The following is a 26280-nucleotide window of genomic DNA, read 5'->3' on the forward strand; positions in this document are numbered from 1 at the left end:
GTCTATTCCAATCCATAGCAACCCTTTCCAGGGTTTCTAAGGAGCAGCTGGTGAACTTGAACCGCCGACCTTGCAGTTCAAATGACTTTGCAGTCTGATGCATTAGCCCACAGCGCCACACCAGGACTCCCCTGACTCCTAGCAGCCCTGTATCAATTAACCAGGCTGTGTGGTGCTGTAGGATAAGCACTTGAATGCTAACTACAAGGTAGGCGATTCAAACCCATCAGCCACTCCTCGGAAACCCTACACAGGTCGCTAGGATAGGGACGGACTAGACAGCACTTAAGAACATCTTTATGGGAGCAGAAAGCCTATCTTTCTCCCTGGAGCAACCCGTGTTTTTTAACTGTTGACCTTGTGGTTAGCAGCCCAACATGTAACCCATTGTGGAGCAGACGTCATCTCCAGCAGAGCCACTGGTGATTTGAACTGCAAACCTTTGCGGTTTGCAGTCCAGGGCTTATTTTATCGCCTTATTTTCCCTAAATGTGAGGGGACGTTAAAAAGAATTCTAACGGATACTTCCTGTAGAAATTTTTACCTTTGCCCCCTCAAGTTATATTACCTTGCGTGTCAAAGGGCAACCTTCACCTCCTTTAGACAAGAGACTTTGTACATACCCAGAATGGGTGGCAGTTCAACATGGAATTAAAATAAGGAACGAGCAAACGCGGGAACTCAGAAAGCACCTGCAGTCCTTTACATCATGTAAGAGGTGGGCCCAGATTCTCCCAAAGGGACGCTGCGATCACCATGTTGACTAAGGGCGAGGCCAGCCTCAGTCTCCTGTTGCGCGTGCGCAAGGCGCGTTCTCCAGCCCGGCGCGCCTGAGCAGAGCCTTGCGCATGCGCGGGCACCCAGCGTCCGTGGCCGGAGAGCCCCTTAGTCCGCAGGGCTGTCCTCCCTTGCCGCGTAGCCGCTGGAGCTCGACGGTGTGCCTCTCACCCCGGAGCCGGGAAGCTAGTCTTGGTTGCCTGGCGCTTAGCCCCGCCCGGCGGGCGCAGCGGCGACGCCTGCCGGCTCCGCACTGCCGCTCCACTCCGGGTGTGGGGTACCCCGCCGCGAGGCCAGCATCGTTGTGCGGACAATCGTCTGCACGCGGCCGCCGGCTGCTCGGGGCTGCAGAGGCAGGCGGCCCTTGGGGTCGCCTCTGCAGGCGCTGCCTCCAGCCTCGGTTGCTATAGCCACTCCTCACACACCGCAGCCCACCCCAGTGCACCCGACTGGCCTGAGTCCTAACTCGGTCGGGTATACAGAACCGGGCTGCAGTTCGGCCCGCCCAAGCCGGGGCCAGTACAGAGTGCTCTGGTCCCCCCTAACGCAGCGCCCACCGGAAAGCAGGAGAAGCGGGCCTTGCTGACACTAGCCCCAGTCCACCCAGCCGGCGGTGCGATGAGCTTCTTCGGCTTTGGACAGAGCGTGGAGGTGGAGATCCTGCTTAGCGATGCAGAGAGCAGGAAGCGGGCCGAACACAAGACAGAGGACGGCAAGAAGGAGAAGTATTTTCTTTTCTATGACGGGGAGACGGTGTCCGGGAAGGTGAGCCTCGTACTCAAGAATCCCAACAAACGGCTGGAGCACCAGGGCATCAAGATTGAGTTCATTGGGCAGATCGGTGAGTTCACCCGGGGAGCAGAAAGTAGGTGGACCAAGCACCGAGATAGGGCTGGAGGGATGACTTGGGGGCTCAGATGCATGCTGGGGACTGGGCTCCGCTATAATTCCCGCTCATGGTGACTACCTGCGTGACCGCCTTCCCTGCTAGATTTGACAGCGCCCAGCGATTGGGTGGGGAGGATTAAGGATGAGAGGGTCCGCCCCCGCCGTACCCCTGCGCTGTCGACACCTGCCTCTTGGGCACCTAAGTTGTCTCTTCCACATCCTGCTAAGCACAACTCTGGCTGCAGGTGGGCCTGTTAAGGGGGAAGACCCTTCTAATGCTGAAGTTACCACCATATGGACACCTAGACTCAAAGAGCCCTCTGCCCACTTAGTTGCTCTTCTACCCAGGCCTTTTTACTTTTAGATGTGGATATGGGAGACACTGCCTGTCAAATCCTCTCTTGGCTTCTTTTCTTGTTTGTCTCATCTACACGTTTCAAGAAAGACCTGTTATTTTCAGCCCCATTCTTATTGATTGCATTTTTTAAAACTTCTTTATTAGATTGCTAGTTTTTAGTTGATTTTCTCCTTAAAGACAAAGAAATAAAGACTGCTTATATATTGTTCTTATTAAAATCCTCTTCTAAAATAAATTGGCTTGGAGCAGAATCAAAAAAATATCCTATGTACTGAACACTTACAGTGGTGGGGGTTATGTGCTGTGGAGTCAGTTCCAACTCATAGCAACCTTGTAAAGGGTTTCCAAGGCTGTACATCTTTGCAGGAGCAGAAACTCTCATGTTCCTCTTGCAGAACTGCTGGTAGTTTCATACTGCTGACCATGAGATTAGCAGCCCAACTCATAGCCACTACACTACCAGAGCTCTTTGAACATTTACAGTAGAGAACCCCATACCCTATTCCCTCCACCACATATAAGGAGCTCTGGTAGCGAACTGGTTACAAATCAGGCTGCAAGCCGCAAGGTGAGCAGTTCGAAACTACCAGCTGTTCGGTGAGAGAATGATGAGGCTTTCTGCTCCTGTAAAGATTTACAGCCTCAGAAACCCTGTACAGTGTCACTATGAGTCGGAACTGACTCCACGGCACATAACAACAACAACACATGTATAATAGTAGTATTTTAATGCCTTCTTGGAATAGTTTGCTAAATACTCTCTTGGATCGTGAGAGCTCAGTAAAGAATTTCTTATCCCCCTTTTATAGGAGACATTGAGACACAGGAAGAACCCCAGAATAGGAGTCCCATGTCCTGGCTTTGCAGTCCAGTAGTCAGCCTGAAACATTTCACCTCTGCGAATTAAGAAAATGAAAGCAGGTTGAAGACTAGCTGATCCTGTGGCATTTTTTTGGTTGTTATTTTAAAGCTAGAATTTGAAAGACCTTTCACAGTACCGGAATCCTTAAGGGCACAAATGGCTAAGCATTCGGCTAACCAAAAGGTTGACAGTTCGAACCCAACCAGAGGCACCTTGGAGGAAAGGCCTGCTGCCTGCTCCTAAAGGTTACAGCCATGAAACATTATGGAGCAATTGTACTCTGGACACATGGCATCACCAGGAGTTGGAATCAATTCAACAGCAACTGGTTTGGGTATGGGGTTTGTTTTGTTTTTTACTATGCTCGATAAGTGGGTGGAGAATGAACTGCATACTCTCTGTTTTCCTACTTCTGGCTCACACAACATCAGTGCCAGGGTTTTTCAACAGCACTAAACATTTTGGGGCCACATACTGCTCTGTTGTTGCAGGATTTTTATGGCATCTGTGGCTTCCACCTACTCAATGCTAGTGGTGTTTCCACATGGTGACAACCACAATTGTCCTTTTCCAATGGTAGGTCAACTTGTTCCTGGTAAAGAACACTGTTGTTGTTCTTAGGCACTGTCGAGTCAGTACCAACTCATAGCGACCTTATGCACAACAGATCAAACACTGGCTAAATGGAATTAATCCAAAGCATTTTAACTATTAAGCATGATATTTGAAATACAGAACCCTTGCCTACTTAGAATTAATGTTTTCAAAAAGTAAAGTTAATGCATGGATTCTTTGGTTACAGTAAAGGTAGTATAGACAGACAAGTTTGTACATATACCATCATTACCAGGTGGTTCCTCACTGATATGTGAAAGGGAACCTAGAAATCCCCGCCTCAAAAAGGATAAAATTACCTGCTCTAGGAAGAATGGTGTCAAGGCCTCATCTAGTCTGAATGACAAGTAGTTGAGGAGGCTGCCTGGCCTAATAACTCCTTGAGTCCCCAGACATCCTCCCGGCTGAGTTTCCATAGAACCTTCGGATGTTCCCACTGAAAGCCCTTAACACTCTAAGCGGAGCTGACCATGTGGCTATCGGGGAGCCCGGCCCCATTCAAGGCCTGAGCTTTCGCACCTGTAAAGCAGAGTTAATAGAATCACATTGTGAAAATGTTGAGCATTTCGGGGGATTATTCTTTGAGTTCTTACGTTGCTCTGTGTTGATTTTGAGTTATTTCCAATTCATGGCAAACCCACGTGTGTCAGAGTAGAACTGGGCTGCCTAGACCTTTTTTCCAAGGTGCCTCTGGGTGAACTCCAACTGCCAAGCTTTCAGTAAGCAGCCAAGTGTGTTAACCATTTACATCACCCACGGACTCCACACAAGGGAGTGTTGTTTTGTTAAGTGCTGGTGAGTCAGTTCCAACTCATAGTGACCCTGTATAGAGTTTCTGAGAAGCGACTTGTGGATTTGAACAGCTGACCTTGTGGTTGGTTAACAGTCCAGTGCCTATCCAACAGTGTCACACTAGGACTCTATCACAAGGGACTTGTTGTTAAGGGCCATCAAGTCTGTTCCGACTCATAGTGATACTGTATAGGACTTCCGAGGCTTTAAATTTTGTGGGTTTACAGAAGGCCTCCTCTTTCTTCCCTTGGAGCAGCTAGCGAGCTTAAATCACCAACCTTGTGGTTCACAATCCAATGTCTCTTGTAGGGAGCCACCACACTCCCTTTACAAGAAGTTGTTAAGTGTCATCTAATCGATTCCAACTCATAATGACCCTGTATAGGATTTCCAACTAGTGATAGAATAATACAAAATAATGCTTAATATAATATGCTTTTGCTTTATTTGGCTCTAGGATGTTTATTGTTCAATCAAGGACAAAGCATTAGAATAGGCTTTCTAGTTAAGTTTTTAACTCACACAAGAGGAATTTACATTCCTAAAATAGATAGATTGACTGCTAGTAAAGAGATACCAATCTGTTTGGAAACACACAATGACTTTTCTTAGCCTCCTAGTCTTCTGTCCTCCTGGTGTGGAATATTTGCATCTAGAGATCATAGCTGAATTGACATCAAGCACAATAATAAGCTTAGAGGGAACTTTGCTGAAATTGTGGTCATGTGGTTTTATGCTTCATTACATTCTTTGACTGTGTATGAAGTTGCTAAAACTTCAATAAAATTCTGAGGTCTGACTATACGAATGATGTATGAAGTTGCTGCTAACACATTTTATTCCCAGTTAATTTCTTCTCATTGATTCCATTGTAAAACATAATCTTTGGGTTTCCTTCCTTCTTTCCAGCATGTAGTCAATTCCAAATAGTGACCTTATGTAGGGTTTCCAAGGACAGCTGTTGGGTGTGAACACCAACCTTGTGGTTCACAGTCCAGTGTTTATCCTACAGGGCTATACTAGGACTCCATGGACTTCACTAAAAGTGAAGTGGGCAAGAATTTTCCAGCTTGAAAATGAAGTCTTGTCATTTTATCCTTAAGATTAATTTCTTTTTCCTTCTGATAAAACTGTATTTGTCCCAACTGTGTATTCACTAGTGGAATTACTTACATCATATAAGCCACAATTTATAATAATACCAACTTGGCTAGGATGTTGTCAGATTAGTAATAGTATGTATGAAGTGCAGTGCTTGTCACACATAGAAAGTACTCAATAAAAGGAAGTTAAGATAATAATGACGGTCGTTTTCTCTTTCCTTGCTAAACTTGTTGCATCAAGAAGTTTTTCAGGGGTTTCTTGTTGTTAGTTGCCATGAAGTCAATGCTGACTCATGACAGCCCCAATGTGCAGAGTAGAACTGCTCTATAGGATTGTCAAGGCTGTCACCGTTCAGCAGTAGTTTTCCAGGCCTGTCTTCTGAGGCATGCCTGAGTGAACTAGATATTTGCTCCAGGTTACTCTCTCCTTTGGTCTGTTGTTCTTACCTAGGAATAAAAGAGGGCTTCAAAAAATTGATGGAAACATTAAATTAAAACATCACAGAATTTTGCCACAAACTTTTTGACGTGCCCTCTGTCTTCCTCAGGAATGCAGATAACCCAAGTAAAAGTCAATAAGGAAAAACTCTCAGTCAATACCATGCAGAGAGTGTGTTAATTATTGTATTGGATTACTGTAGACCCAGTTCCTCACAGTGGGTCAGATCTTACTCAGCAAAGGCTCAGTCTAACTCTTGGTTTGTGAAGGAGGCAGGAAGAGGTTTAACTCCTGTTCCTTCCTCCTCTCACTCTGTGAATTTACCATCTTCACCCGTGACTTCAGTGTCTTCCTGTATTCTGATGACTTTCAGACTCTTTCTTTGTCATGACCTGAAGTCTCTTTTAAGTTTCACACCTCTGTTTCTGGCTGTCTGCTGGACATGTACATGCCCCACAGGTACCACAGAGTCATATGCAAAATAGAAAGCCCCATATCTATTCCTTCCACTCACTCCATCCTCAGTCCTGCTTCTCCTAGTTTCTCCATTTAGGCTGATGTCACCTGGAGGGATCATCTTAGGCTCTTTACTCTTCCTCTTCCATCTCCAATTGGCTTTAAGTTTTGTTCCTCTCTAAACCTTATACAGGGTTACTATGGGTTGGAACCGACTTGACGGCACTTAACACCAGCAACAATTACAATACGTTTTTAATTGGGCTTTTTCCTCTCCTTTCTCAATGCCACTGCCTTTATTATTTACATTTGTAACAACCTCCTAACTGGTCGCCCTGCCTTTGTTTTCCTCATCTTTCAGTCCATCTTATATCAGGGTGAACTCTTGAGAAGGCAGTTCTATCTATGGTCAGTCCCCTCTGTATTTTTCTCGTTTCCCTGCTGATGAAAAGGAAAAAGTAAACTGAGCATCCAAGTTTTCCTGTGCTGACACCTGCCCACCTTTCCAGCCTTGTCTTTCGCTAGCCATTCACCTGTTCCCTGTCACTATCTTTTGTTGTTGTTGTTGTTGTTCCGACTTGTAGCTTCCTAAAAAATATCATGTTCCTTTTAGAATCTTGGTATCTCTCCTTTGTATATACTCAGCTTTCTGCAGGGTATATCACACCCATCAGGACGCCTTTCCTGGCCTCCCAGGCAGACTCGAGCAATGCCTCCACTATTCTTCCAGAGGCCTTGCTGATGCCTCTTTAAAAGTTAGTCATGAAAAGGCCATGATGTTTTGGGTTATTTTGACTTGTCTGTCTCCCTCACTAAACCCCAAGCTCCTGAAAGCCATCATTGTCTTCTCCCTATCCCTAATCTCAGTATCTCACGCATGGTAGGTAGTCAGTAACCATTTGTTAACTGGATAAGCTGGTCAGATTTAAGAATTTTTGAAGCTATGGTCTGGATTTTTCTCTTGTCTGCCTAGATAAATAAGAGCTAGCTATTTGAATGACAGGAAGGGAGAGCACAGATGTGTTTTGTTGGTCACAGCTAAGAGGCTGGCTTCCTGCTTGTGCATGTAAAGGAGGTAGTTGATAGGCAAGGGGAGTCCTCACTGGAGTCCATTGCAAGCTCAAATGGCCCCCCTCTGCAACACCCTCCCTTGAAAACAGCGTCACTGAGGGAACTATGATAAGGAGGTGTTAAATCTAAACATCAAATCCACCTGTTTTTGCTTCTTTCTTCCACTATACTCTCCTAAGCCAAGTTGAGACTGATTTCTCCCTGTATGTAAAAAAAATAAGGAGTGTGAGACCTGTGATGTCTTTCATCCTATGGTTCGTTTACATGATTGATGGATAATGTGGTTTAAACATGGCCCTTGAGAGATCTTACTCACTGAAGTCATACATATTTTTCTGTTATTCTTGGCAAGTTGTTAAGCCCCATCAGAATCCTCCCTACACCTGATGGTGGTTGTCTGCCTTGGAGTGGCTTCTGATCCAAAGCGACCCTGCATAAGGTTTCTGAGGCTGTAAATCTTTACAGGAACAGAAAGCTTCATTTTTCTCCCATGGAATGGCTGGTAGTTTCAAACTGCTGACCTTGAGGTTAGCAGCCCGACTTGTAACTACTATGCTACCAGAGCTCCTTTCCCTACACCTGGTATACTTTACCCAATAGCTTGTTCTGTGTTCAAGCAATGCCACCAAATGTATAGAGAGGTTATCTCCCCTGTTAGGGCCATGGCTAGAAAGGCCTAAACTCCAATTATTTGTTAATTGCTGTTAATTGCTGTGGAGTCATTCCCAAACTCATGGTGATCCATGAACAACAGGCTCAGACAATTGTGAGCCACCAGCCCGGTAGTGACATATAAGATTCATTGGGTGGAACTCAAACCCAGGTCTCGTACAAGGAAGATAAGAATTCCACCACTGAGCTACCACTGCCCTCCTGATGAATGTTGTAAGGGGTCCCATGGGAAGTACTGTAAGACTTAGAAGGAGAGACTACTCAGCTGGTATCATTTGTAGAACATTAATGAAGGATGTCAGACAGAGCTAGGCCACCTTTGAGGCTAACGAGTTAAATGAACTAAGATCATATCTACATGTAGAAGATGGCAAACATGGACACCCCTGTGCCCCAAAGCCAAATAGGTGTTATTTGGATTTCTTTTTTTAACTTTTAAAAGTAGTGATAGTGAATGTGCCTAAACCCATTAGCACCAATCAAGTCTGTGCTTTTAAAACCTCCCGAGACTTACCACACTTACCCTTGATGTATTAAATTAAAGGTACATGGGAGAAAGTGGATTGGATCTAGACTTCTTCATGAGCTGTTGACAGGGACTGAGAGCTGTGTGAGGTGGTCCAGTAGATTGCCCCCAGTCCCAGACGTTGAGGAGTATAGGGCAAGCAAGGATTTTGACTGGTTTTCCAGTCCTTAAAAAGTGGCTGTGGAAATCAGGATGAAGAAGCAGCTCCTTAGAGGGGCTTTTGCTTTACTGACTGACAGACGTGAAGCCAGGACTGACCATAGCCCTGGCTCTTGGCAGCACACATCAGAGTGTCTTTAATGGAACAATCCCGTGGTGCAAAGCTTGCTTTCCTTCCTAAGGGCAGAGCCCTTAGCTGTTGGTAGCAGTTTCACCATGGAAACATCCTGAGTACAAAAGTTATTTCCTCCTATTAGACTGAGAAGGAAGCTGGAGACAGGGAAGGTACCTTAACAACTGTCACTTCCTACTTCCACTCCAAAACACCTGCTCTCTGAGGTCTCTGGCCACTGGGCACACCTGCTCTCTGAGGTCTCTGGCCACTGGGCAGACCTGTAGATGATTTGTAGCTGCATATTTGGGACAGAATAGAGCCCATTTCAGTCTTCTTAGGAGCCAAACTTCATGCTATACAGAACAGTCTTCTATTTTCTGTTTTAAAATATGTGAGCAAGAACCCATACTTTTTGGTAAATAGCAAAGTATGTCTGCTATATCTACCCCTTTGCAATACTTTGTTTGCAAATGGCTTATAATTTAAAAGGCCAAATCAAGCCCACATAAACCACACGCTTACCACTCATCCATGTGTCTGATGGAGGAGGTGATACAAATATGGGGAGGGGAGAGTTCGTGGGAAAATTCCACTATCTTTTCATTCCATTTGACCACAGATTTTTTTTGAAGCCTGTATATATATATATACACACACACCTAAGAGAAAGTGCATGGGGGTGGGGGAGGCTGTCACAATACAGATAGGACCTCCCTGCCACAGGCCAGGTCCCCCAAGGGTCGGCAGCAGATCCTAGCTATTGCTAGAGGTTTCTATGAGCAGACAGATGGCCTTTGTGTTCTTTGAATACTTTCTGATCCTTCTCCGTTGTGTTTATTTCTCATATTTCCTTGGGCTTTGAACAGATTTGCCTATTTTTGCACCCACTTCTTCTTTCTCTTGACTCTGAGATTTCCCACTTATCATTTATGAATTCTGGGCCATTGCTCTGCCTACGTCTATCCCCTGGAGTCATTCCCATGGACAGCCAGTACCTTCTGCCCTGGCTCACCTGGGACAGATCAGCAGAAATCCATGGAGGAGTCCTCATCACGAGGGCTATACGTACTTGTGTTTATTTTTACTGGGGACACAGTTGCTGGATTTTAAAACTTACAAGGGGTTACTTGCCATCCCCTACCCTACCTGCTCCCCTGGTTTGGTACTGTCATCTCTCACGTAGCTGCTTTGTTGGTTTTCACTACCCAGAATGTTGCCTGCTACTTCTGAAACCATTTAGTTTTTGTAAGAGGAAGTAATCATTTGTAATATAATGTAAGTCAAAGTGTGACTACATCAGAGAATCTGCCACAGACTGTGTTTTTAGAATATTTTTAAATTCACACAGGAGTTGCTTATGAGCCATGGAGTCCATCCCCCCAAAAAACACAAACAAAACAGAGGGAATAGAAGCAAATACTGTTGAATGATGATGCATGAAGGAGATTGTAACCATTGCAATGAAACAATGAGTATAAAACCGATGTTCTCCCATGTAAACGGTCACTCAATTCACAATAAAAACTTAAAAATTTTAAAAACTGTATTGTGGGAAAAGGCCAAAAAAAAGAAGAAAGAAAGAAAAAAAAAAAAGATTCACACAGGAGCAGCATTTGCTAGTTTGATTATCCACATGACTGGCGGAGTCCATTCTGCCTCAGAGTGCCACTGTATCTGGGGAACAGGTATGCCAGGACCAGCTAGCTCCTGGATGAACAAAGGCCTGGTCTCCTGAGGGTGGTTCCACCCACCATGCAGGTGCACCTTGGGACATGGTACTGGCTTTGGGGAACCAAGAGGTCTGATGTCCTGGGCCCAATGTAGAAGGATGTGCTGCTCCTTGGGCCTCAGACCTCATGCAGTCAGGAGTGGACCCTAGAGCCAGTCCACCTTCTGCAACACAACCACCACCCTTCAGGCTCAGGTGTTCCTGAGAGAGATCTACCCTGTGCCCCAGAGACAGCAAGAAACAGCCAAATAACTGTTGTTTTGGAGACTCCTCTCTGTAGACCTGAACACTTTCCCCAGTAGCAGCTGCTTTGCCTTCACTGCATTCCCAGTTGAGCTTCCCTCCTGCAGGTTGCAGCCCAGCACAGTTTTAACCCAGAAAAACCTGAATGCGTTAGCAAGAATTGTAAGGGGCATGTGCAGTCATATCAATAATAAGTGTCCACTACTGCAGAGCCAGGCACTAGCTAGGATTGATGCCAGGAAACCAGGATAGAGGTGTGATCTATAAGGGGCATCCAGCTCAAGGTGAAAAAGACCTTGTGTATAAGTAAAACATACTATTTAAGTAGCAGCATGCAAACATATAAAATAATATAGGATAAATGGGTGTATGAACTTAGAATAAAATACCAATACTACTCAGTCAATAGAACAAGTCTTTATGCTGTAACATGAATGGAGCTTAAAGAAATTATGCTGAATGAAATACATCGGTTACTGGAGGACAAATACTGTATGGCCTCACTTATATAAAAAGACGAAACCCTGTGCCATCAAGTCAATTCCAACTCCTAGTGACCTTGTTTAGAGTTTCTGAGGCTATAAACGTTTTCAGGAACAAAAAGTCTTAATTTCTCTGCAGAGCAGCTGGTGGATTTGAACTGCCAACCCTGTAGTTAACTGTCCAGTGCTTATCCTACAGACAAGTATATGGAGAAAACAGTGAAAAGACTGGGGTTTCTTTAAAAGAGGAGTCCAAAAACAAGGCTTGAAGGGAGGTCCCATACCTGAAAAGGCACTGGGAAAGGTCTTTCAGAAGAAAGGTTCCAGCCTCACCCACATAGGGTGCCTTAGAAGAAGACAAGAAAAGGCAAATAATAGACCAAAAGTTGATTCGTGTTTGCCAGGGACATAAGGGAGAGGGGACGAAGAGTTAACAGTGTTGGAAACCTTACATTGCTTAAAGGAAAGACTGCAGAGCCAAGTATTATAATTGCTGTCAGTAAGTTTTACACATGTAAAACACTGAACTCGCCAAAGTTGTGTAATATATTTACATCAACCAAACCAAAAGTGAAAAGTAACTGCTGTACATAACAACCAAAAACCTCACAGGACTTGGTGTCTTGGTTGGAGGTTTAGAGTTACGGTTTCATGAAACAACCCAGTTAATTGACTTAGTAGTATTCTTAGTGTGTCTGTTGTACTTCCTATTTCTTGCATAGTACCTGGAGTCTTAAAAGTCAAGGCACAACAATTGGTCTCTATTCAGTTGGTTTCTCTTTACCTGGAGCAACACAGGAAGAAGAGTCAAGAATAGGAGGAGGATACTTCATGTGTAGTTAGTTGCCTCCATGAACAACTGCCTTCTTTGCCAGGAGACCAGAAGAACTGAATAGTGCCTAGTTACCATTACTGAACATTTTGATCACAGATACTATCAAAGTATATTCTTGATCAAAGCGGGGGAAATGGAGAACAGAATTTCAAATTCTCATGGACTCCAGACTTTCTGGAGCCAAGGGGGCTGGATGAACTCCTGAAACTATTGCCCTAAAATAATCTAAAACTTAAACCAAAAATAGCCCTGAAGTCTTCTCAAATCCAAACAGTAGTTTAGCTTAATTTTTTTTTTTTTTTTAAGTCTACCTTGAGCATTATGCTCTTTCAAGAACTATCTATATAAAATAAAATGGTAACAGCAACTTGAAAGAGTCAATAGAACCTTTGGGGACAGTGAGTTTATATTAATGGGGAAGGAACAACTCAGAAAAGGAGTATTCCTCCTTGGCAAAAGTAATTAATATCACTGAATTGTACAAGTAGAAATGGTATATGTTATGTTTTGCTCTGTTTATTCTCAAAAACAAAATTAAAAATTTTAAATGCAAAGAAAAATACCAGAGCCATTTCCAGAAGAAGATGCAGTTAATGCTTCTCAAAGTATGGTTCTCTAGCAGATCAGCATCCCTAGGGAACCTGTTAGAACTGGAAATCCTCAGGCCCCACCTACTGAATCAAAAACACTGGGCGTAGGTAGACCCAACACTCTCTCTGTCATAACAAGCCCTCCAGGTAAGTCTAGGAGTCCTGCTGTGGCCCTGTAGGATAAGCACTGGACTGCTAACCACTAGGTCAGTGGTTCAAACCCACCAGCCATTCCTCGGGAATCCTATATAGAATCGCCATGAGTAGGAACTGACTCAATAACACTTAACAACAACAATAAGATACCTCATATCCTAAGACTGATAGGATTAAACAATTAACTATGCTTTCAAAAGCACCCCCCCCAAAAAAAAAAAAAAGAAAATGCACTGTTGGTAAGTCAATTCCAACTACTAGCCACCCTGTACAACAGAGTGGACTCTAATGTGACACTGTAGCATCAGCACTGGACTTCAAACCACAGGGTCAGAGTTCAAACCCACCAGCTGCTCCTCAGAAACCCTATACAGCATTGTTAGGAATTGTAACGGACTCGATGGCACTTAACAACAACACAACAGAGTAGAACTGCACCACCGGGTTGCTAAGGCTATGTTTCTCCAGAAACAGGCTGCTCCATCTTTGTCCCGTGGAAACTGGTGAATTCAAACCACCAATCTTTGAATTGATTGCTGAGCACTTCAGCCCCTGTGCCACCAAGGTTCCTTTCCAAGATTAAGGTTTTTTGTTGTTTTTTAAAGAAATGTGATGTTTTAGATATTGGTTCCCCATTGTTGTTGTTGTTAAGTGCCATCGAATTGGTTCCAACTCACAGCAACCTGGTATAGGGTTTCTGAGCCACCGACCTTGTGGTTCAAACCCACCTTGAGGTCCAGTGCTTATCCTACAGCTCCAGCTGCCAACAAGTTCCCCCTACTTATGACAGCCCCGTGTGTTAGAGAGAACAGCTCCAGAGTATTTTCCTGACTGTACTCTTTACAGATGGGAGTGCGGTAGCTCCAGACAGTAAGCACTGGACTGTCAACCACAACGTCAGCGGTTCAAGCCCATCAGCCGCCCCAAGAGAGAAAGATGAGACTTTTGGTTCCCCAAAAAATTTAAAGCCTTTGGGAACCCTTAATAGAGGGTCTCTATGAGTCTGTCTGAACTGACTCTGGCGCTCAACAACAGTCTTTACAGAAGCAGATCACCAAGCCTTTCTTGTGTAGATACTGTTTCTTGTGCACAAACTGTTTTCATCACCCAACCTCCTTATAGGTTCCCGCCATATCCCTGTTTTTCATGATGGAATAAAACAGAGCGGTGTGTGAGAAGGAGGGTGGTGGGGAGACAAGCATATGGAGAAAACAGTGAAAGACTGGGGGTCGTTCGTTAAAAGAGAGGGAGTCAAAAAACAAGGCTAGAAAGGACCTGTTTTTGAAGGGAGGTCCCTACCTTTAGTGGACTGAAAAGACACTGGGGTGGTGGAGGTCTTTCAGAAGAAAGGTTTCAACTTAGCCCACACTCACTGACCCATGTGGCTCAGGGCCTCATAGAGTACAGTGACATGCTCTCTCTCCAGAACTCTACTATGACCGAGGGAACCACCATGAGTTTGTGTCCTTGGTGAAGGACCTGGCCCGGCCAGGAGAGATCACCCAATCACAAGCCTTTGACTTTGAATTCACCCACGTGGAGAAGCCGTATGAATCCTACACAGGGCAAAATGTGAAGCTACGGTAAGTAAAATTCACCTCTTCTACCACTTGCCCCAGAAACTGCCCATGTGGATAAGGACCTGTTCTCATTTTGGGGAAGTCTTTATATGGGTGTTGGATCAGCAGGTAGAAGTACCAGAGTTGAGAGCATTGCTAGGCTGATACATGTTTAATGACAGGCTATCTGGCAGTGAAAAACCCTGGCTCAAAGTATTTCCCATCATGTCCAATTTCAAGCTGCCAACGTGACACCACAGAACACAAGATCTTGAATGAAACGCACAGTGGCACCCCGTGATACTGCATTGTTACCATCATGCGGCTGCACCAGACATAGTGACCCCCTCCCCCCGCACCCCTGTCCGGAGCATGAGGACTAAACCTGTTGCTGTCAAGTTGATTCCAGCTCATAGCATCCATAAGGATAGAGTACAACTACCTAAGGTTTCCAAAGCTTTGAGCTTTATGGAAGCAGGAGATGAGGAAGTGATGACTTTGAGTATATGTTACCCTGCTGTTCATATATCTCATTTGTTAGTCTATATAGAGTGATGTTAAGTAATAGCTGTGTTTAACAGCAGGTGACAGATTTCTGAAAACTTCACCGTTGGCTCTTCATAGCCCATCATTGGATGGGTGTCAAGAGATGCTGCCCCTCAGTCCTACTCAGCCCCACAGTTAGCAACATGATCTTGAGCAGTTTTTTGATGCTCTGTAACTCTATAACCTTTCTCACTGGAAAATGGGTAATAGATTTGGATCCTAATTCTAGTTAAATTTTTTCCTTCTCTCTGAGATGATAGAAAAAATAAAGCATAGTATAGTTTAATAAGTTCTCTGAAAATTAACAAGCACATTATTACAAGTATCTGTGGTTATTTGTATTGTTCTATTGTGATAAATTCTAAGGATAGAATCTGATCCCAGTACTTCTGGGTTGAAAAATAAATAAATAAATCCAGAGTATCTGTGACTGTCTTAGGTCTAGCCCCAAGGTGATATGACATCACTGGAATGAAGCAGACCTCCTATACCTTGGATACCTGTTCTCACCTTAATTCCTTCTCATGAAATCAGCTCATTTTCACCACCTGAAGACCTGGGTTTAGGATGGCCTAAAGACCATGCAACACTTTTCTTTCTCTTTGGTCTCCCCTCTTCCATCAGAACAGATTTTATGGGCTCTTCTGTGTAAATTTTGCAGGGAGATCTTTTTAAATATCTGCAGTGAGATTACTCCCACTAGAGACAGTATTTAGAGAAGGCAGCAACAGTGAGCTTGTTATGGGGTTTATTATTTAATTAGATTTTTTTGCAGTAGATTTATCTAGAATATTTTTATGTCAGAGACAAAACTGTTACTGTCCAAATTTGATGAAGACTATAGAGTCCTGGTCAGAGATTCAAACCCATCAGCTGCTCCTCTGAAACCCTATGGAGGGTCGATATGACTTGGAACCAGCTTGATGGTACTTAATAATAGGAGTCCTGGTTTGGAGCTGTAAGATAAGCACTGGACTGCTAACCAAAGGTCAGTGATTAAAGCCCACAGCCACACCCCAGAAACCCTGTGGTTGATGGTGGTTATGTGCCATGGAGTTGCTTCTCACTCATAGCAACCCTGCATAGGGTTTCTGAGGCTGTAAATCTTCATGGGAGCAGAAAGCCTCATCTTGCTCCTACAGAACAGATGGTAGTTTGAACTGCTGACCTTGAGATTATCAGCCTGATTCATAACCACTGCGCTACCTAGAGCTCCTTAGAAACCCTATACTGGGTTGTTATGAGTCGGAACCGACTTGATGGCACTTAACAGCCACAACTTAAGATTCATATTGAGAGAAGGAAGTAAAGAACAGAAAATTAGTTAAGGAAGTTTGTTGTTGTATGCCATTGAGTTGGTTCCAACTCACAGCGACCCTGTATAGAGTTTACAAGAGTGACTGGTGTATGTGAACTACCAACATTGCGATTTCCAAACTAGTGCTTATTCTACACCGCCATACCAGGACTCTCAGAAAAATGTTTTTTGTTAAGTACTTTTGAGTCGGTTCTGACCCATAGCAACCCTGTATAGGGTTTCCAAGGAGTGGCTAGTAAGCTTGAACCACTGACCTTGCAGTTGAAAATAACTTTGCAGTTTCAACTGCAAGGTCAGTGGTTCAACCCACAGTACTACACCATAACTCCAAAAAGACATGGACTCAGTTTGTTGTTTTTAGTGCTGTGGAGTCATTCCAACTCATAATGACCCTGCATGGAGTTTCTTATGAGTGGCTGGTGAGCTTGAACTAACGACTTTGTGGTTCAGACCAACCTTGCAGAGTAGTGCATTAACCTACATTGCCACATCAGTAAATTTAGAGAATGTAAATTCCAGATTAAGTGTTTGTATTTTATCTCTTAGCAGAATGAGAAAATGGTGTGGGATTTTTTTTCCCTTTGTTTTTAGGCAGGGTAGTTCTTTTGGAAGATTAATTTAGAGTCTATTTGTAGCAGTTGGGGATGGGAGACAATTTAGAATGCTATTATGAAGCCTTAAGGGGCTTACTTTGTTGAATACAACAGGAGTAAGCAGAAAGTGAGAAAATTAGTAATCTCTGCTGACTGAAGGTTTGAGGTTGTTGTTGTTGTTGTTGTGTGCCATCGAGTCGGTTCCGACCCATAGCGACCCTGTATAGGGTTTCCGAGGGTGTAAATCTTTACGGGAGTAGAAAGCCTCATCTTTCTCCCGCGGAGCGGCTGGTAGTTTCGAACCGCTGACCTTAAGGTTCGCAGCCCGATTCGTAACCACTACGCTACCAGGTTTGAGGTAGTGGAGATGAATACTGAGGGCTGTCAAGAGGAAGAGATGATTTGTAGATGAGATGACCTATCCAGTTCTAGAAGTGAATTTGAAACACTGGCAAAATACAGAGGTGAGAAATTTATCAGATAGTTTAAACATAAGCCTGCCTGGAGCTCTGGCCCAAGGGGACACTTAGATAATGTGCCTGTCCAAAAGATTTTGAGAATTAGGGAGAACCAGGGAGAGAAGTGCCAGGACCTACTGGTTCCCCAAAGTAGGCGGGAGGTGGAGGAACAGAATCGGGGTACTATCCTCTTGGGGGAGTGAGGGGTAGATGCTTTGAAGAGGAAGGAAGGGTTTTGTGTCTAATACAGAATAAGCACCAAGGAAAAAGCTAATACGGGCTTGGTTGCTAGGAGGCCATGTATTAGGGAGCAGTTTCTGTTGGGTGGGGATCAGAAGTCAGGGGTCAAGAATAAATAGCAATAATGAGAACGATGAAGCAGTTAGAAGATAATCTCTTGAGACAGCTGTCTCTGAAAGAAAACTGAGAAAGTATGATAGCCCCAGAGTGCAGTGGTCCCAAGAGTATTTGGGAGGTTGTGAGTTCTTGACCTTTTATAAGCCCAAAAGAAGAAATCTTTAGCAGGAGATTAAGTATGTAGATAAACTTGGGAATTTTTGAAGCTCAAGGTGTAGAAAACTGATTTTCAACAAGGCTTGTACCATAAAATCACTTAGGAAATGTAAAAAAAAAAAAAAAAAAATCATTCCTGAGCACTTCTCTAGACAATTAAATGTCAAGTGTGCTTGGGTACCAGGGTTTTTTATGGGTTTTTAAGCCCCCAGGTGTTTCTAATGTTCTTGAAAAAAGAGAAGTACTGTTAGAAGAAGGAAAGGTAAGTGAGGATACAGACATTTGTAGGCTCTAGGTGTGCCCACAAAGAAGGAAGGTCACATGCATCATGACTGGAATGGCTTGCATCTCCTTGGTATATACCAAGGTCTTCCACCAAGAGAGAAAGGGCAGGCTTAAAAGACTGAGCACTGAGAAAAAGGACTTGGAAGAGGTGTGACAGGGACATTGGGAAGATAAATAAAAGGATTATTCAGGAGCAGTTAGCACCCCCAGGGCATAGTGTGAGAGCCTAACCTTGCAGGTGATTGAGTAGCTTGTTTTTATAACTCTCCTGTAATGTTTGATGTGTGTGGGGATTAACCAGGTGTCATTTAGAAGAAAAGTAATTAATGAGGTGCTTTCTCCCTGGTTTGGCATTTGCATCCAGTTAGTTCTCAGAGACGGAGATCCTGAGGAGGCAACAATAAAATGGCTGGCCATAGAGACTAGTGTTAGCATACAAAACCTTCAAGGACCATGGGTGTCTCCTATTAGCTTGTCTGCAACCACAGCAGCCTCCTCCCCACGTACCCTAGATTCTGCCAGATTTTGTTACTCGAGCAAGACAGGTCCTTTCATATCTCTGTTGCTTTTCCAGAAATACCTTTTTCTCCCTACCTTCATCACTTGATTTCTTTATCTCAATTAGCACTCTCCATGTGTTCTTTTTTTTTTTCTGTTTATTTACTCATCTCCTTTAATGCTCTGTGAGCTTCCCAAGAGACTACATCTTTTTCATCTTATGCCTAGCACAGTACATCTCTTTTAGTTAAAAGTTAAGGGGCTTTTAAAGTGCTTTTTGATTATATAATTTAAAAATAAATAGGTATACAAATCTGAGAACACAACAGATCTCTGCACCCAAAGACCTAGGAGTTGGTTAGAAAAAAACCTGTACTTAAACACATAATCAAACCTATAAGTGCCCTGGAAGACATATGAATGACATGCTTTGAAGTACAGAGCCAAGGTATCAGTCTCATAGAGCAAGGTTCTTAACCCAGAGTCAGAGGCTCCAATAAGGAATTTGGGGAAATAGTCTTTGAATTAACTTGGAATTATAATCACAAAATTCTCTGTATAAGTGCATGTGTGCCTTTCTTCTGGGAACTGGACCCATAGAGGTAAGTTCTCAAAAGGATACCAGACTCGAAGCCCCATTTTTGTGTATATACCTGGGCAGCATCATTCATGGTGGTTGGCCTCCTACAGGTATTTCCTTCGAGCCACCATCAGCCGCCGCCTCAATGATGTAGTCAAGGAGATGGACATTGTCGTTCACACACTCAGCACATATCCGGAACTGAACTCCTCCATCAAGATGGAAGTTGGGATTGAGGACTGCCTACACATTGAATTTGAATACAATAAATCCAAGTAAGTGTCCTGGGCCCCAGAGTGTGGGATAATTATGTAGGGAGTTTAAACTAAAACTGAGAGTACAAATTGATGAAGGCCCATAACCAGGCTAACTCAAAGTGGCATGTAGTGGGTAGACCACAGAAATCGTGGTAAGTATGTGTGCAAGGCTGGCTACAGATAGATTGATCAGGAAATAAAAACATTTTAGTTAAATTTAGCAATGTTAGATAAAGAAGGTAAACATTGTATCATATCTTTCCAAGTAAGCTAAACGTGGAAAGGGCATTTGTTATGGATTCTAGGTGCAGCTATTTCCTTCTGTTGATGAGAATAATGTCAGATACCAGTCCTGTTGCTTATCATCTGTTTCCTACGTACACTATGTCTTTAAACAAACTGACGAAACCAGACGCCGGCTGTGGCCTGTTGCTCCTTCCTTGCACTAAAATGAGTTGTTGCTAGGATCACCTGATGTTTTGTAACAAGTCTTAAAAGAACGGTATTTTAACCAGCAAGCTGGGAAGCCCTGTATGTTTTTAAATTATGTTCTATATTGTTGTTGTTGTTGTTGTTAAGTGCCGTCGAGTCGGTTGCGACCCACAGCGACCCTGTACAGGGTTTCCGAGGGTGTAAATCTTTACAGGAGTAGAAAGCCTCATTTTCTCCCGCGGAGCAGCTGGGAGTTTCGAACCACTGACCTTAAGGTTCGCAGCCCAATTCGTAACCACTACACTACTGATTAGAATATTTAAAATATTTTTAACTGCATCGTTCTTTTAAATTTAATACCAAACCAAAACCCAATACCATTAAGTCAGTTCTGACTCGATGGCATTGTATAGCAGTCCTGTCTGACAGAGTAGAACTGCCCCATACAGTTTTCAAGGCTGTAAATCTTTACCAAAGCGCACTGCCACCTCTTCCTCCTGAAGAGTGACTAGTATGTTCAAACTGTCAACCTTTCACTTAGCAGCTGATCACTTAAAGACTGTACCACCAGGACTCCTTTTGAATATAATGCATTACTAGAAATATAAAAAATCAAATATTCTCAAGTGAAAGGGGCTTTCTGATCTCAGGGAGCTATAAAAACACACACACACTTTTGTAACTAGAGTCTGTGCTACGCTTACGGTACCACTTCAAACCCAGCATGCAGGAAGTGGAAATTGAGCCACAAAACTCCAGGTGGTGGAAGTTGAGGCAGATAGTTACCCTTTGAAGTCACTGGGAACAAATTTCTTATAAACAAGGAACATACTTAGACGTGTAGGAAAAGTGTATTCTTTCCCCTGCCACCTGACCTAAAGCCAAGTGAGACCCCAATAAAATGTCTGCTATAACCCAGAACCCCACTCCCCACCTCCACCCCCACCACTGGGTCCCTCCACTGCTTTTCTCAGCTACAAAGTTAGCAGTTCAAACCTACCAGCCATTTCATGGAACCCTATAAAGGGTCACTGTGAATCGGAACCAACTCGATGGCACACAACAATAACAATGTAAAGAATATCACATTTGGTAAGTAAAAGGTACTTAGTTGTGTGCCACTGAGTCAATTCCAACTCACAGTGACCCTAGGAGATAGGACAGAACTGACCCACAGGCTTTGTTAGGCTGTCATTATATGGGAGCAGATCACCAGTTCATTTTAGGTTTGAACCCCTGACCTTTCATTTAGCAGTGGAGAGCTTAAACCTTTGGGTTACCATGGTTCCTAAAAGCCACCTAAGTGTCTCTATGTAACGTACAAACAAGCTCATTCTGTGCAAGTCAGGGACTGCGTACTTTCAGACTCTGGTCCTGCCCTGGAAGAACAGACTACACAGAGTGAAAGGGATTTCTGTGATGGAATAGGAAGAGCACAGGACTAGAGTTATTGCCTCATTCTATCACTAAAGGGTTGAGTTAAGTTTAGAAGGCACTAATATTTTTCATACTTTGAATTTCTCATCTGAATATTGAAGGGCTTGGGCCAGGTTTATGAGCTCAAAACACAGGAGAAACAACAGAAAGTGTGAAGGAGAGCAGGGCGAGAATGAGAGAGCAGCTCTTTTATCTATGGTGTATATGTTTATGCTTTTGTTAAGATTTCATTAAAGTAAAGCAAATGCACTGCACTGCAATGTCAGCGGTTCACCAGCTTCTCCTTGGAAACCCTATACAGGGTTGCTATGAGTCAGAACTGACTCCATGACACTTAACAACAACAATGAAGCAAAGTTTAACTTATTTAAGTTTGAAGACACCCAGGGTCTATAATCTCTTAAGCATTTCTTCCGAAATGCTGTAAGTATCCTAACCAAGAATTGAACCTAATCGTAAAGTCAATTCCAACTCATAGTGATCCGATCATAGGACGAGATAGAACTGCCCCATAGGGTTTCCAAGACTGTACATCTTACAGAAGGAAACTGCCTCACCTTTCTCTTGTGGAGAAGTTGCTTTAATATATGCTCTTAAGTCATTTACTCCATATCTACAGTTAGATTGTTGGATTCCCAATTAGATTATAAACAGAAGGTGGTTTAAAAAGTGGGAAACCACAGTCCTGGGAATTAGAAACCTGGGCTCACTTTTCAAGTCCTGTTTCACATTATTTATTCTTTTAAACTGCCTTTTCTTCATGTCTGGTATAAGGAAGTTAAATTCTAAAGTCCCTGCCAATATTCATGTCCTGTGATTGCAGGCTTCAGGCTTAAAGATTCTGTTATTTTTCTACCGCGTGTGTTGTTTCTTGTTGTTGGTAATTGCTGTCGAGTTGGTTCCAACCCACAGCAACTCTGTATAGGGTTCCCAGGGAGTGGTTGGTGAGCTCGAACAGCCATCCTTGCATTTCAAACTGACCTTGCAGTCCAGCGCATTAACCTATGTAGACTGTCAATCTTACTGGCTGACCCAAAGATAAAATTTCAAAGCATCAGAAAAGGTTATGCAACATGACTGAATTCCTCACAGGACAGAAGCATTACTGAGCAGAGCTCAGAGAGCAAACAGTGATGGATAGTGTAACTCATTTACCTTTGATTTACTTATTGCCCTTGCCTGTGCTTCTTTAGGCTCAAGTAAACAGGTCACGTCTGCTGCAAGTCATCTAGGTCCTAAAAGACATTCTGTGGAGATTAGAGAAGAAAGGAACCTAGTCTCTCAGTATAGAGGAATATGTAAAAAAACAAGCACAAATATAAAAGGCAATAACCTCTTGAGAAGGCAGATTACATGACTAAACATGAGCCCTCCTGAAGGGAAAGTCAGTTTCAGGGAAAAGTTGGAAAGGATGGAAGGATAGAGAAGAGAAGTTAATTTGAATCAGGTAAAGAATATATTCTGGAGAAAGATGAGGCTTTCTGCTCTCTCGAAGATTTAAAGCCTCTTAAACCCTATATAGGGTTGCTGTGAGTCAGAATGAACTCAACAGCACTTAACAAAAACAACAACAAAGAATCTACTTGGGGGGAAAAAAAGAATATGTTGGGAAATCCCTGCTAACAAACACAACAATGCTAGCAGAAAGGTGGGTGGGTTTGTACTGCAACTTTAGACAACACACATGGCAATACACTACTAAAACCAAAACAGCATGTAGGTGCTGAGAATCATCCCCTGAACAAACCTTTTGGTTTCTTTACTTTTTCTTTCCCAGATACCACTTGAAAGATGTCATTGTGGGGAAGATATACTTCCTACTTGTGCGAATCAAGATCAAGCACATGGAGATTGACATCATCAAGCGGGAGACCACTGGGACGGGCCCCAATGTTTACCATGAGAATGACACCATCGCCAAGTATGAGATCATGGATGGGGCACCTGTGAGAGGTGAGCTCCTGGCTCCACTGCTGAGTAGAAAGCCTATTCCCCACTCCTGTTCACCCAAGTCTTTCACAGAACTTTGGAGGGACCTGGGGAATGATAGTGTTAAAGTGTTAGCCTGTAATTCTTTACTGGTGCATTGTGGATCCCAGTGCAGAAGAAAATGGAGTGGAGGAAAGGCTGAGTCTTTGGAGTGTCAGGGCCTGACCTATCTCCACCAGAACAGCTCTCTTTGAACAGAGATTTTACTTCAAGACTTATGCCTATTTAAAAACATTTTGATGATTGCAAAGTACTGCTTTAGCAGACAGTTTGAGCATTTTGCTATTTTTTCCCCTTTTAACATTCTGATATTCTTTGCAGACCCAGAAATTAATGTTTCAGCTTCGTTTTTGTCAGGTAATAATAAGCTCTGATAAAACAATTCATTCTCTTTAAGTTCAAATGCCCACTACTGTATACTCTGTATACTAGGTACTGAAAAGAACCTCAGGACTTAGAAACAGTTCCCTCCCCTAATGGAGCTAACATTATAGCCGAGACAAGTAGAGGTGAAAACTATGTGTTATGTGTGAGTAGCAAACATTTGTTCTCCATTGGGTCTGCAGCAACAGATGAAGAAGAATATCTCTCTTCATTTTGGAGTGCTTGCTCCTTCCAACGTTCTGTTCCCTTTATTCTCAGTCTGTCTCATGTGGAAGGAGGCATGTTTCATAGTTTGAGCAGCTTGCAACACTGGAGAAACTGGGGCGCTGGAACTGAGCTGTGCAAATATAGTCAACTGTCATTTTTTCTGTAGAAATTAAATGGGACAGTGATAACTGATCATTTAAAAATCATTTATATTTAGCTTTTGAATACTTAGAAGGTTTGGCCTTCTCAGTGGAATTACTGGCCTACTTGTGTTCCTCTGATAGTAGGAAGGGCACAATGTTAGATCTGGAAGGAACCTAAACTATTTTACAGTCTAATTCCACAGCTTTCCAAATGAGAAAATTAAGATCCAGAGAAAAGAGCAGGTTTATTCAAAAGTCATGTAACAGGTTAGTGAATAACTGGGGCCACAAAGGATTTTCTGCTTTCCAGACCACTGTACCACCATACCAATCCATTGTATTGGGGGTACGGGGACTATGCTAATTAGGAATCTTGGTGTGGAACTATGGAATAATGCACTAGGCAGCAAGGTTGGTTTGAATCACAAGGTCGCCAGTTCAAATTCACCAGCCGCTCCTCGGAAACCCTATACAGGGTTGCTTTGAGTCAGAACTAACTTGATGACACATGACAAGAACAACATGCTAATTAGAGGTAGAGGATCGGCAGTGAAATTGCAAGTCGACATGGTATAAGCTGGGTTTTGACAATTGCCTCTTGAAAACCCAGTAACTAGACACATTGCATGTAATTAAAAAATGCTCAACAATCTCTGTGTTTTTGCCATTACTCATATTTATTAGTCTGTGTGTTGGAATGGTAAAAGGACATTTAGAAAGAGCCAGTAATAACTGGAGTGGCATTGGAAAATCACATTTCTGCTTCAGCAACCACTGGGCAGCAGAAACGTTTGCTATAGTTTCCTGTGCTATGCTCAGTGGGCACTCCTTGCTGCATTCAGAAAGCACCTTGGCATAAGGTTGAGGGGGCCCCTCTGCCCTGCTCTAACTCTTGCTTTGTCCTGACAGGCGAGTCCATCCCAATCCGGCTCTTCTTGGCAGGTTACGAGCTCACCCCCACCATGCGGGACATCAACAAAAAATTCTCAGTGCGCTATTACCTCAACTTGGTGCTGATTGATGAGGAAGAACGGCGCTACTTCAAACAGCAGGTGAGGCTGGGACACCTCAGGCCCTGTATACCCTAGAAAACACCAGGAAGAGCATCCTTCCTGTGGCTGAAAGACCCCACAGGACAATATTGGGAGCGAGCTTGTAGGCTTCTGTGGCACTTGTTATTTTGCCATGGACTGTGAATGTCAGGCCCCCCAGATACCCATAGAAAGAACAAGAGTTCCCTCCTGATACCTACTCTGTTTCTTGGGCCTAAGCCAGCAGTTGCCCCACCCTTTCTGCTCGACCATCAGGAGCACCAGGTCAGAAAGGTACAAGTTGTCCTTTGTGAGAAAGAAGCAGAGGTTGTTGCCTAAGATTCCCCTGGAGAAAGTTATGGGCATCTGAGAAACCCTTCTCCCCTAGCCCCCGACTTCTCTTACAGTGTTGTGTTACCCATCCCTCCCAATTCTGCAGGAAGTGGTGTTGTGGCGGAAGGGTGACATTGTGCGGAAGAGCATGTCTCACCAGGCAGCCATCGCGTCACAACGCTTCGAGGGCACAGCCTCCCTGGGTGAAGTGCGGACCCCCAGCCAGCTGTGTGACAACAACAGCAGGCAGTGAGGCCCCAGGGCCAAGTGCAGCTGGGCCTCTACTCCAGCATCCCCATCTACCAAATACCAGCGGGTAGAGGGTGGGGAAGGAGGGTGTGCTGCTCAGCTGATGTGTTACTTGCAATCGAAAAAAATCATGTTTTTACATTTTTTTCTCTAATGAACCTAAGGGGCTTAGTTGGGAAGAACCTAAGGAATTGAGGTTTTCTGAAGAACCTTGGGAGTCTCTGCAGCTGAGGTGGGGAGAGGGCAGGGCAGCATCCTGAAAGCGGGCTCTCCTTAGGAAGATGCCATCTTGCAGGGCCCCCTCACATCTGACAGGAGAACAGAGAGTAGGCACCTTTGTTGCTGTCCTTCTGTTTTCCTGACACAGGATCCCTGAGCATGTCCCTGAGATTCAAGCTGCCAAAAGGGCCTCCAGGCAGTCACTTCTTACACTCCCTCTGCTGTCCTTGAGGTGGCCTACCCTATCCATAACAGTAGGGGAGACTGAAGATCAGGAGGCTGCCTCCTTGGAAGTCTTGGATGTGGTGCTTTGAAGTCCCCACAAGTCACCTCCTTTCTAGCCTTTCATTCAACGCACAGACCCAGACATCATCTTCCATC

General features: G+C 43.8%; 1 protein-coding gene across 1 annotated transcript; it reads left to right on the forward strand.

Moving 5' to 3' along the window:
• Nucleotides 1–1395: 1395 nt before the first annotated feature.
• VPS26B (vacuolar protein sorting 26 homolog B (S. pombe)) lies at nucleotides 1396–25818 on the forward strand. Its single transcript, XM_006871007.1, has 6 exons — nucleotides 1396–1618; nucleotides 14295–14451; nucleotides 19329–19493; nucleotides 23122–23297; nucleotides 24977–25119; nucleotides 25538–25818. Exons 1-6 carry the CDS (start codon nucleotides 1396–1398, stop codon nucleotides 25682–25684), a joined length of 1011 nt encoding a protein of 336 aa, XP_006871069.1. The 3' UTR covers nucleotides 25685–25818.
• The last annotated feature ends 462 nt before the right edge of the window (nucleotides 25819–26280 follow it).

The sequence above is a fragment of the Chrysochloris asiatica genome, unplaced genomic scaffold (assembly GCF_000296735.1).
Source record: "Chrysochloris asiatica unplaced genomic scaffold, ChrAsi1.0 scaffold00158, whole genome shotgun sequence".
NCBI classification, from domain to species: domain Eukaryota; kingdom Metazoa; phylum Chordata; class Mammalia; order Afrosoricida; family Chrysochloridae; genus Chrysochloris; species Chrysochloris asiatica.

Excerpts from the sequence above, each read along its gene's own strand:
- VPS26B (XM_006871007.1), top strand. The coding sequence starts at position 1,396 with ATGAGCTTCTTCGGCTTTGGACAGAGCGTGGAGGTGGAGATCCTGCTT. Across the intron at positions 23,298-24,976 it reads GGATGGGGCACCTGTGAGAG|GCGAGTCCATCCCAATCCGG; the intron begins GTGAGCTCCTGG and ends TTGTCCTGACAG. Across the intron at positions 25,120-25,537 it reads GGCGCTACTTCAAACAGCAG|GAAGTGGTGTTGTGGCGGAA; the intron begins GTGAGGCTGGGA and ends CCAATTCTGCAG.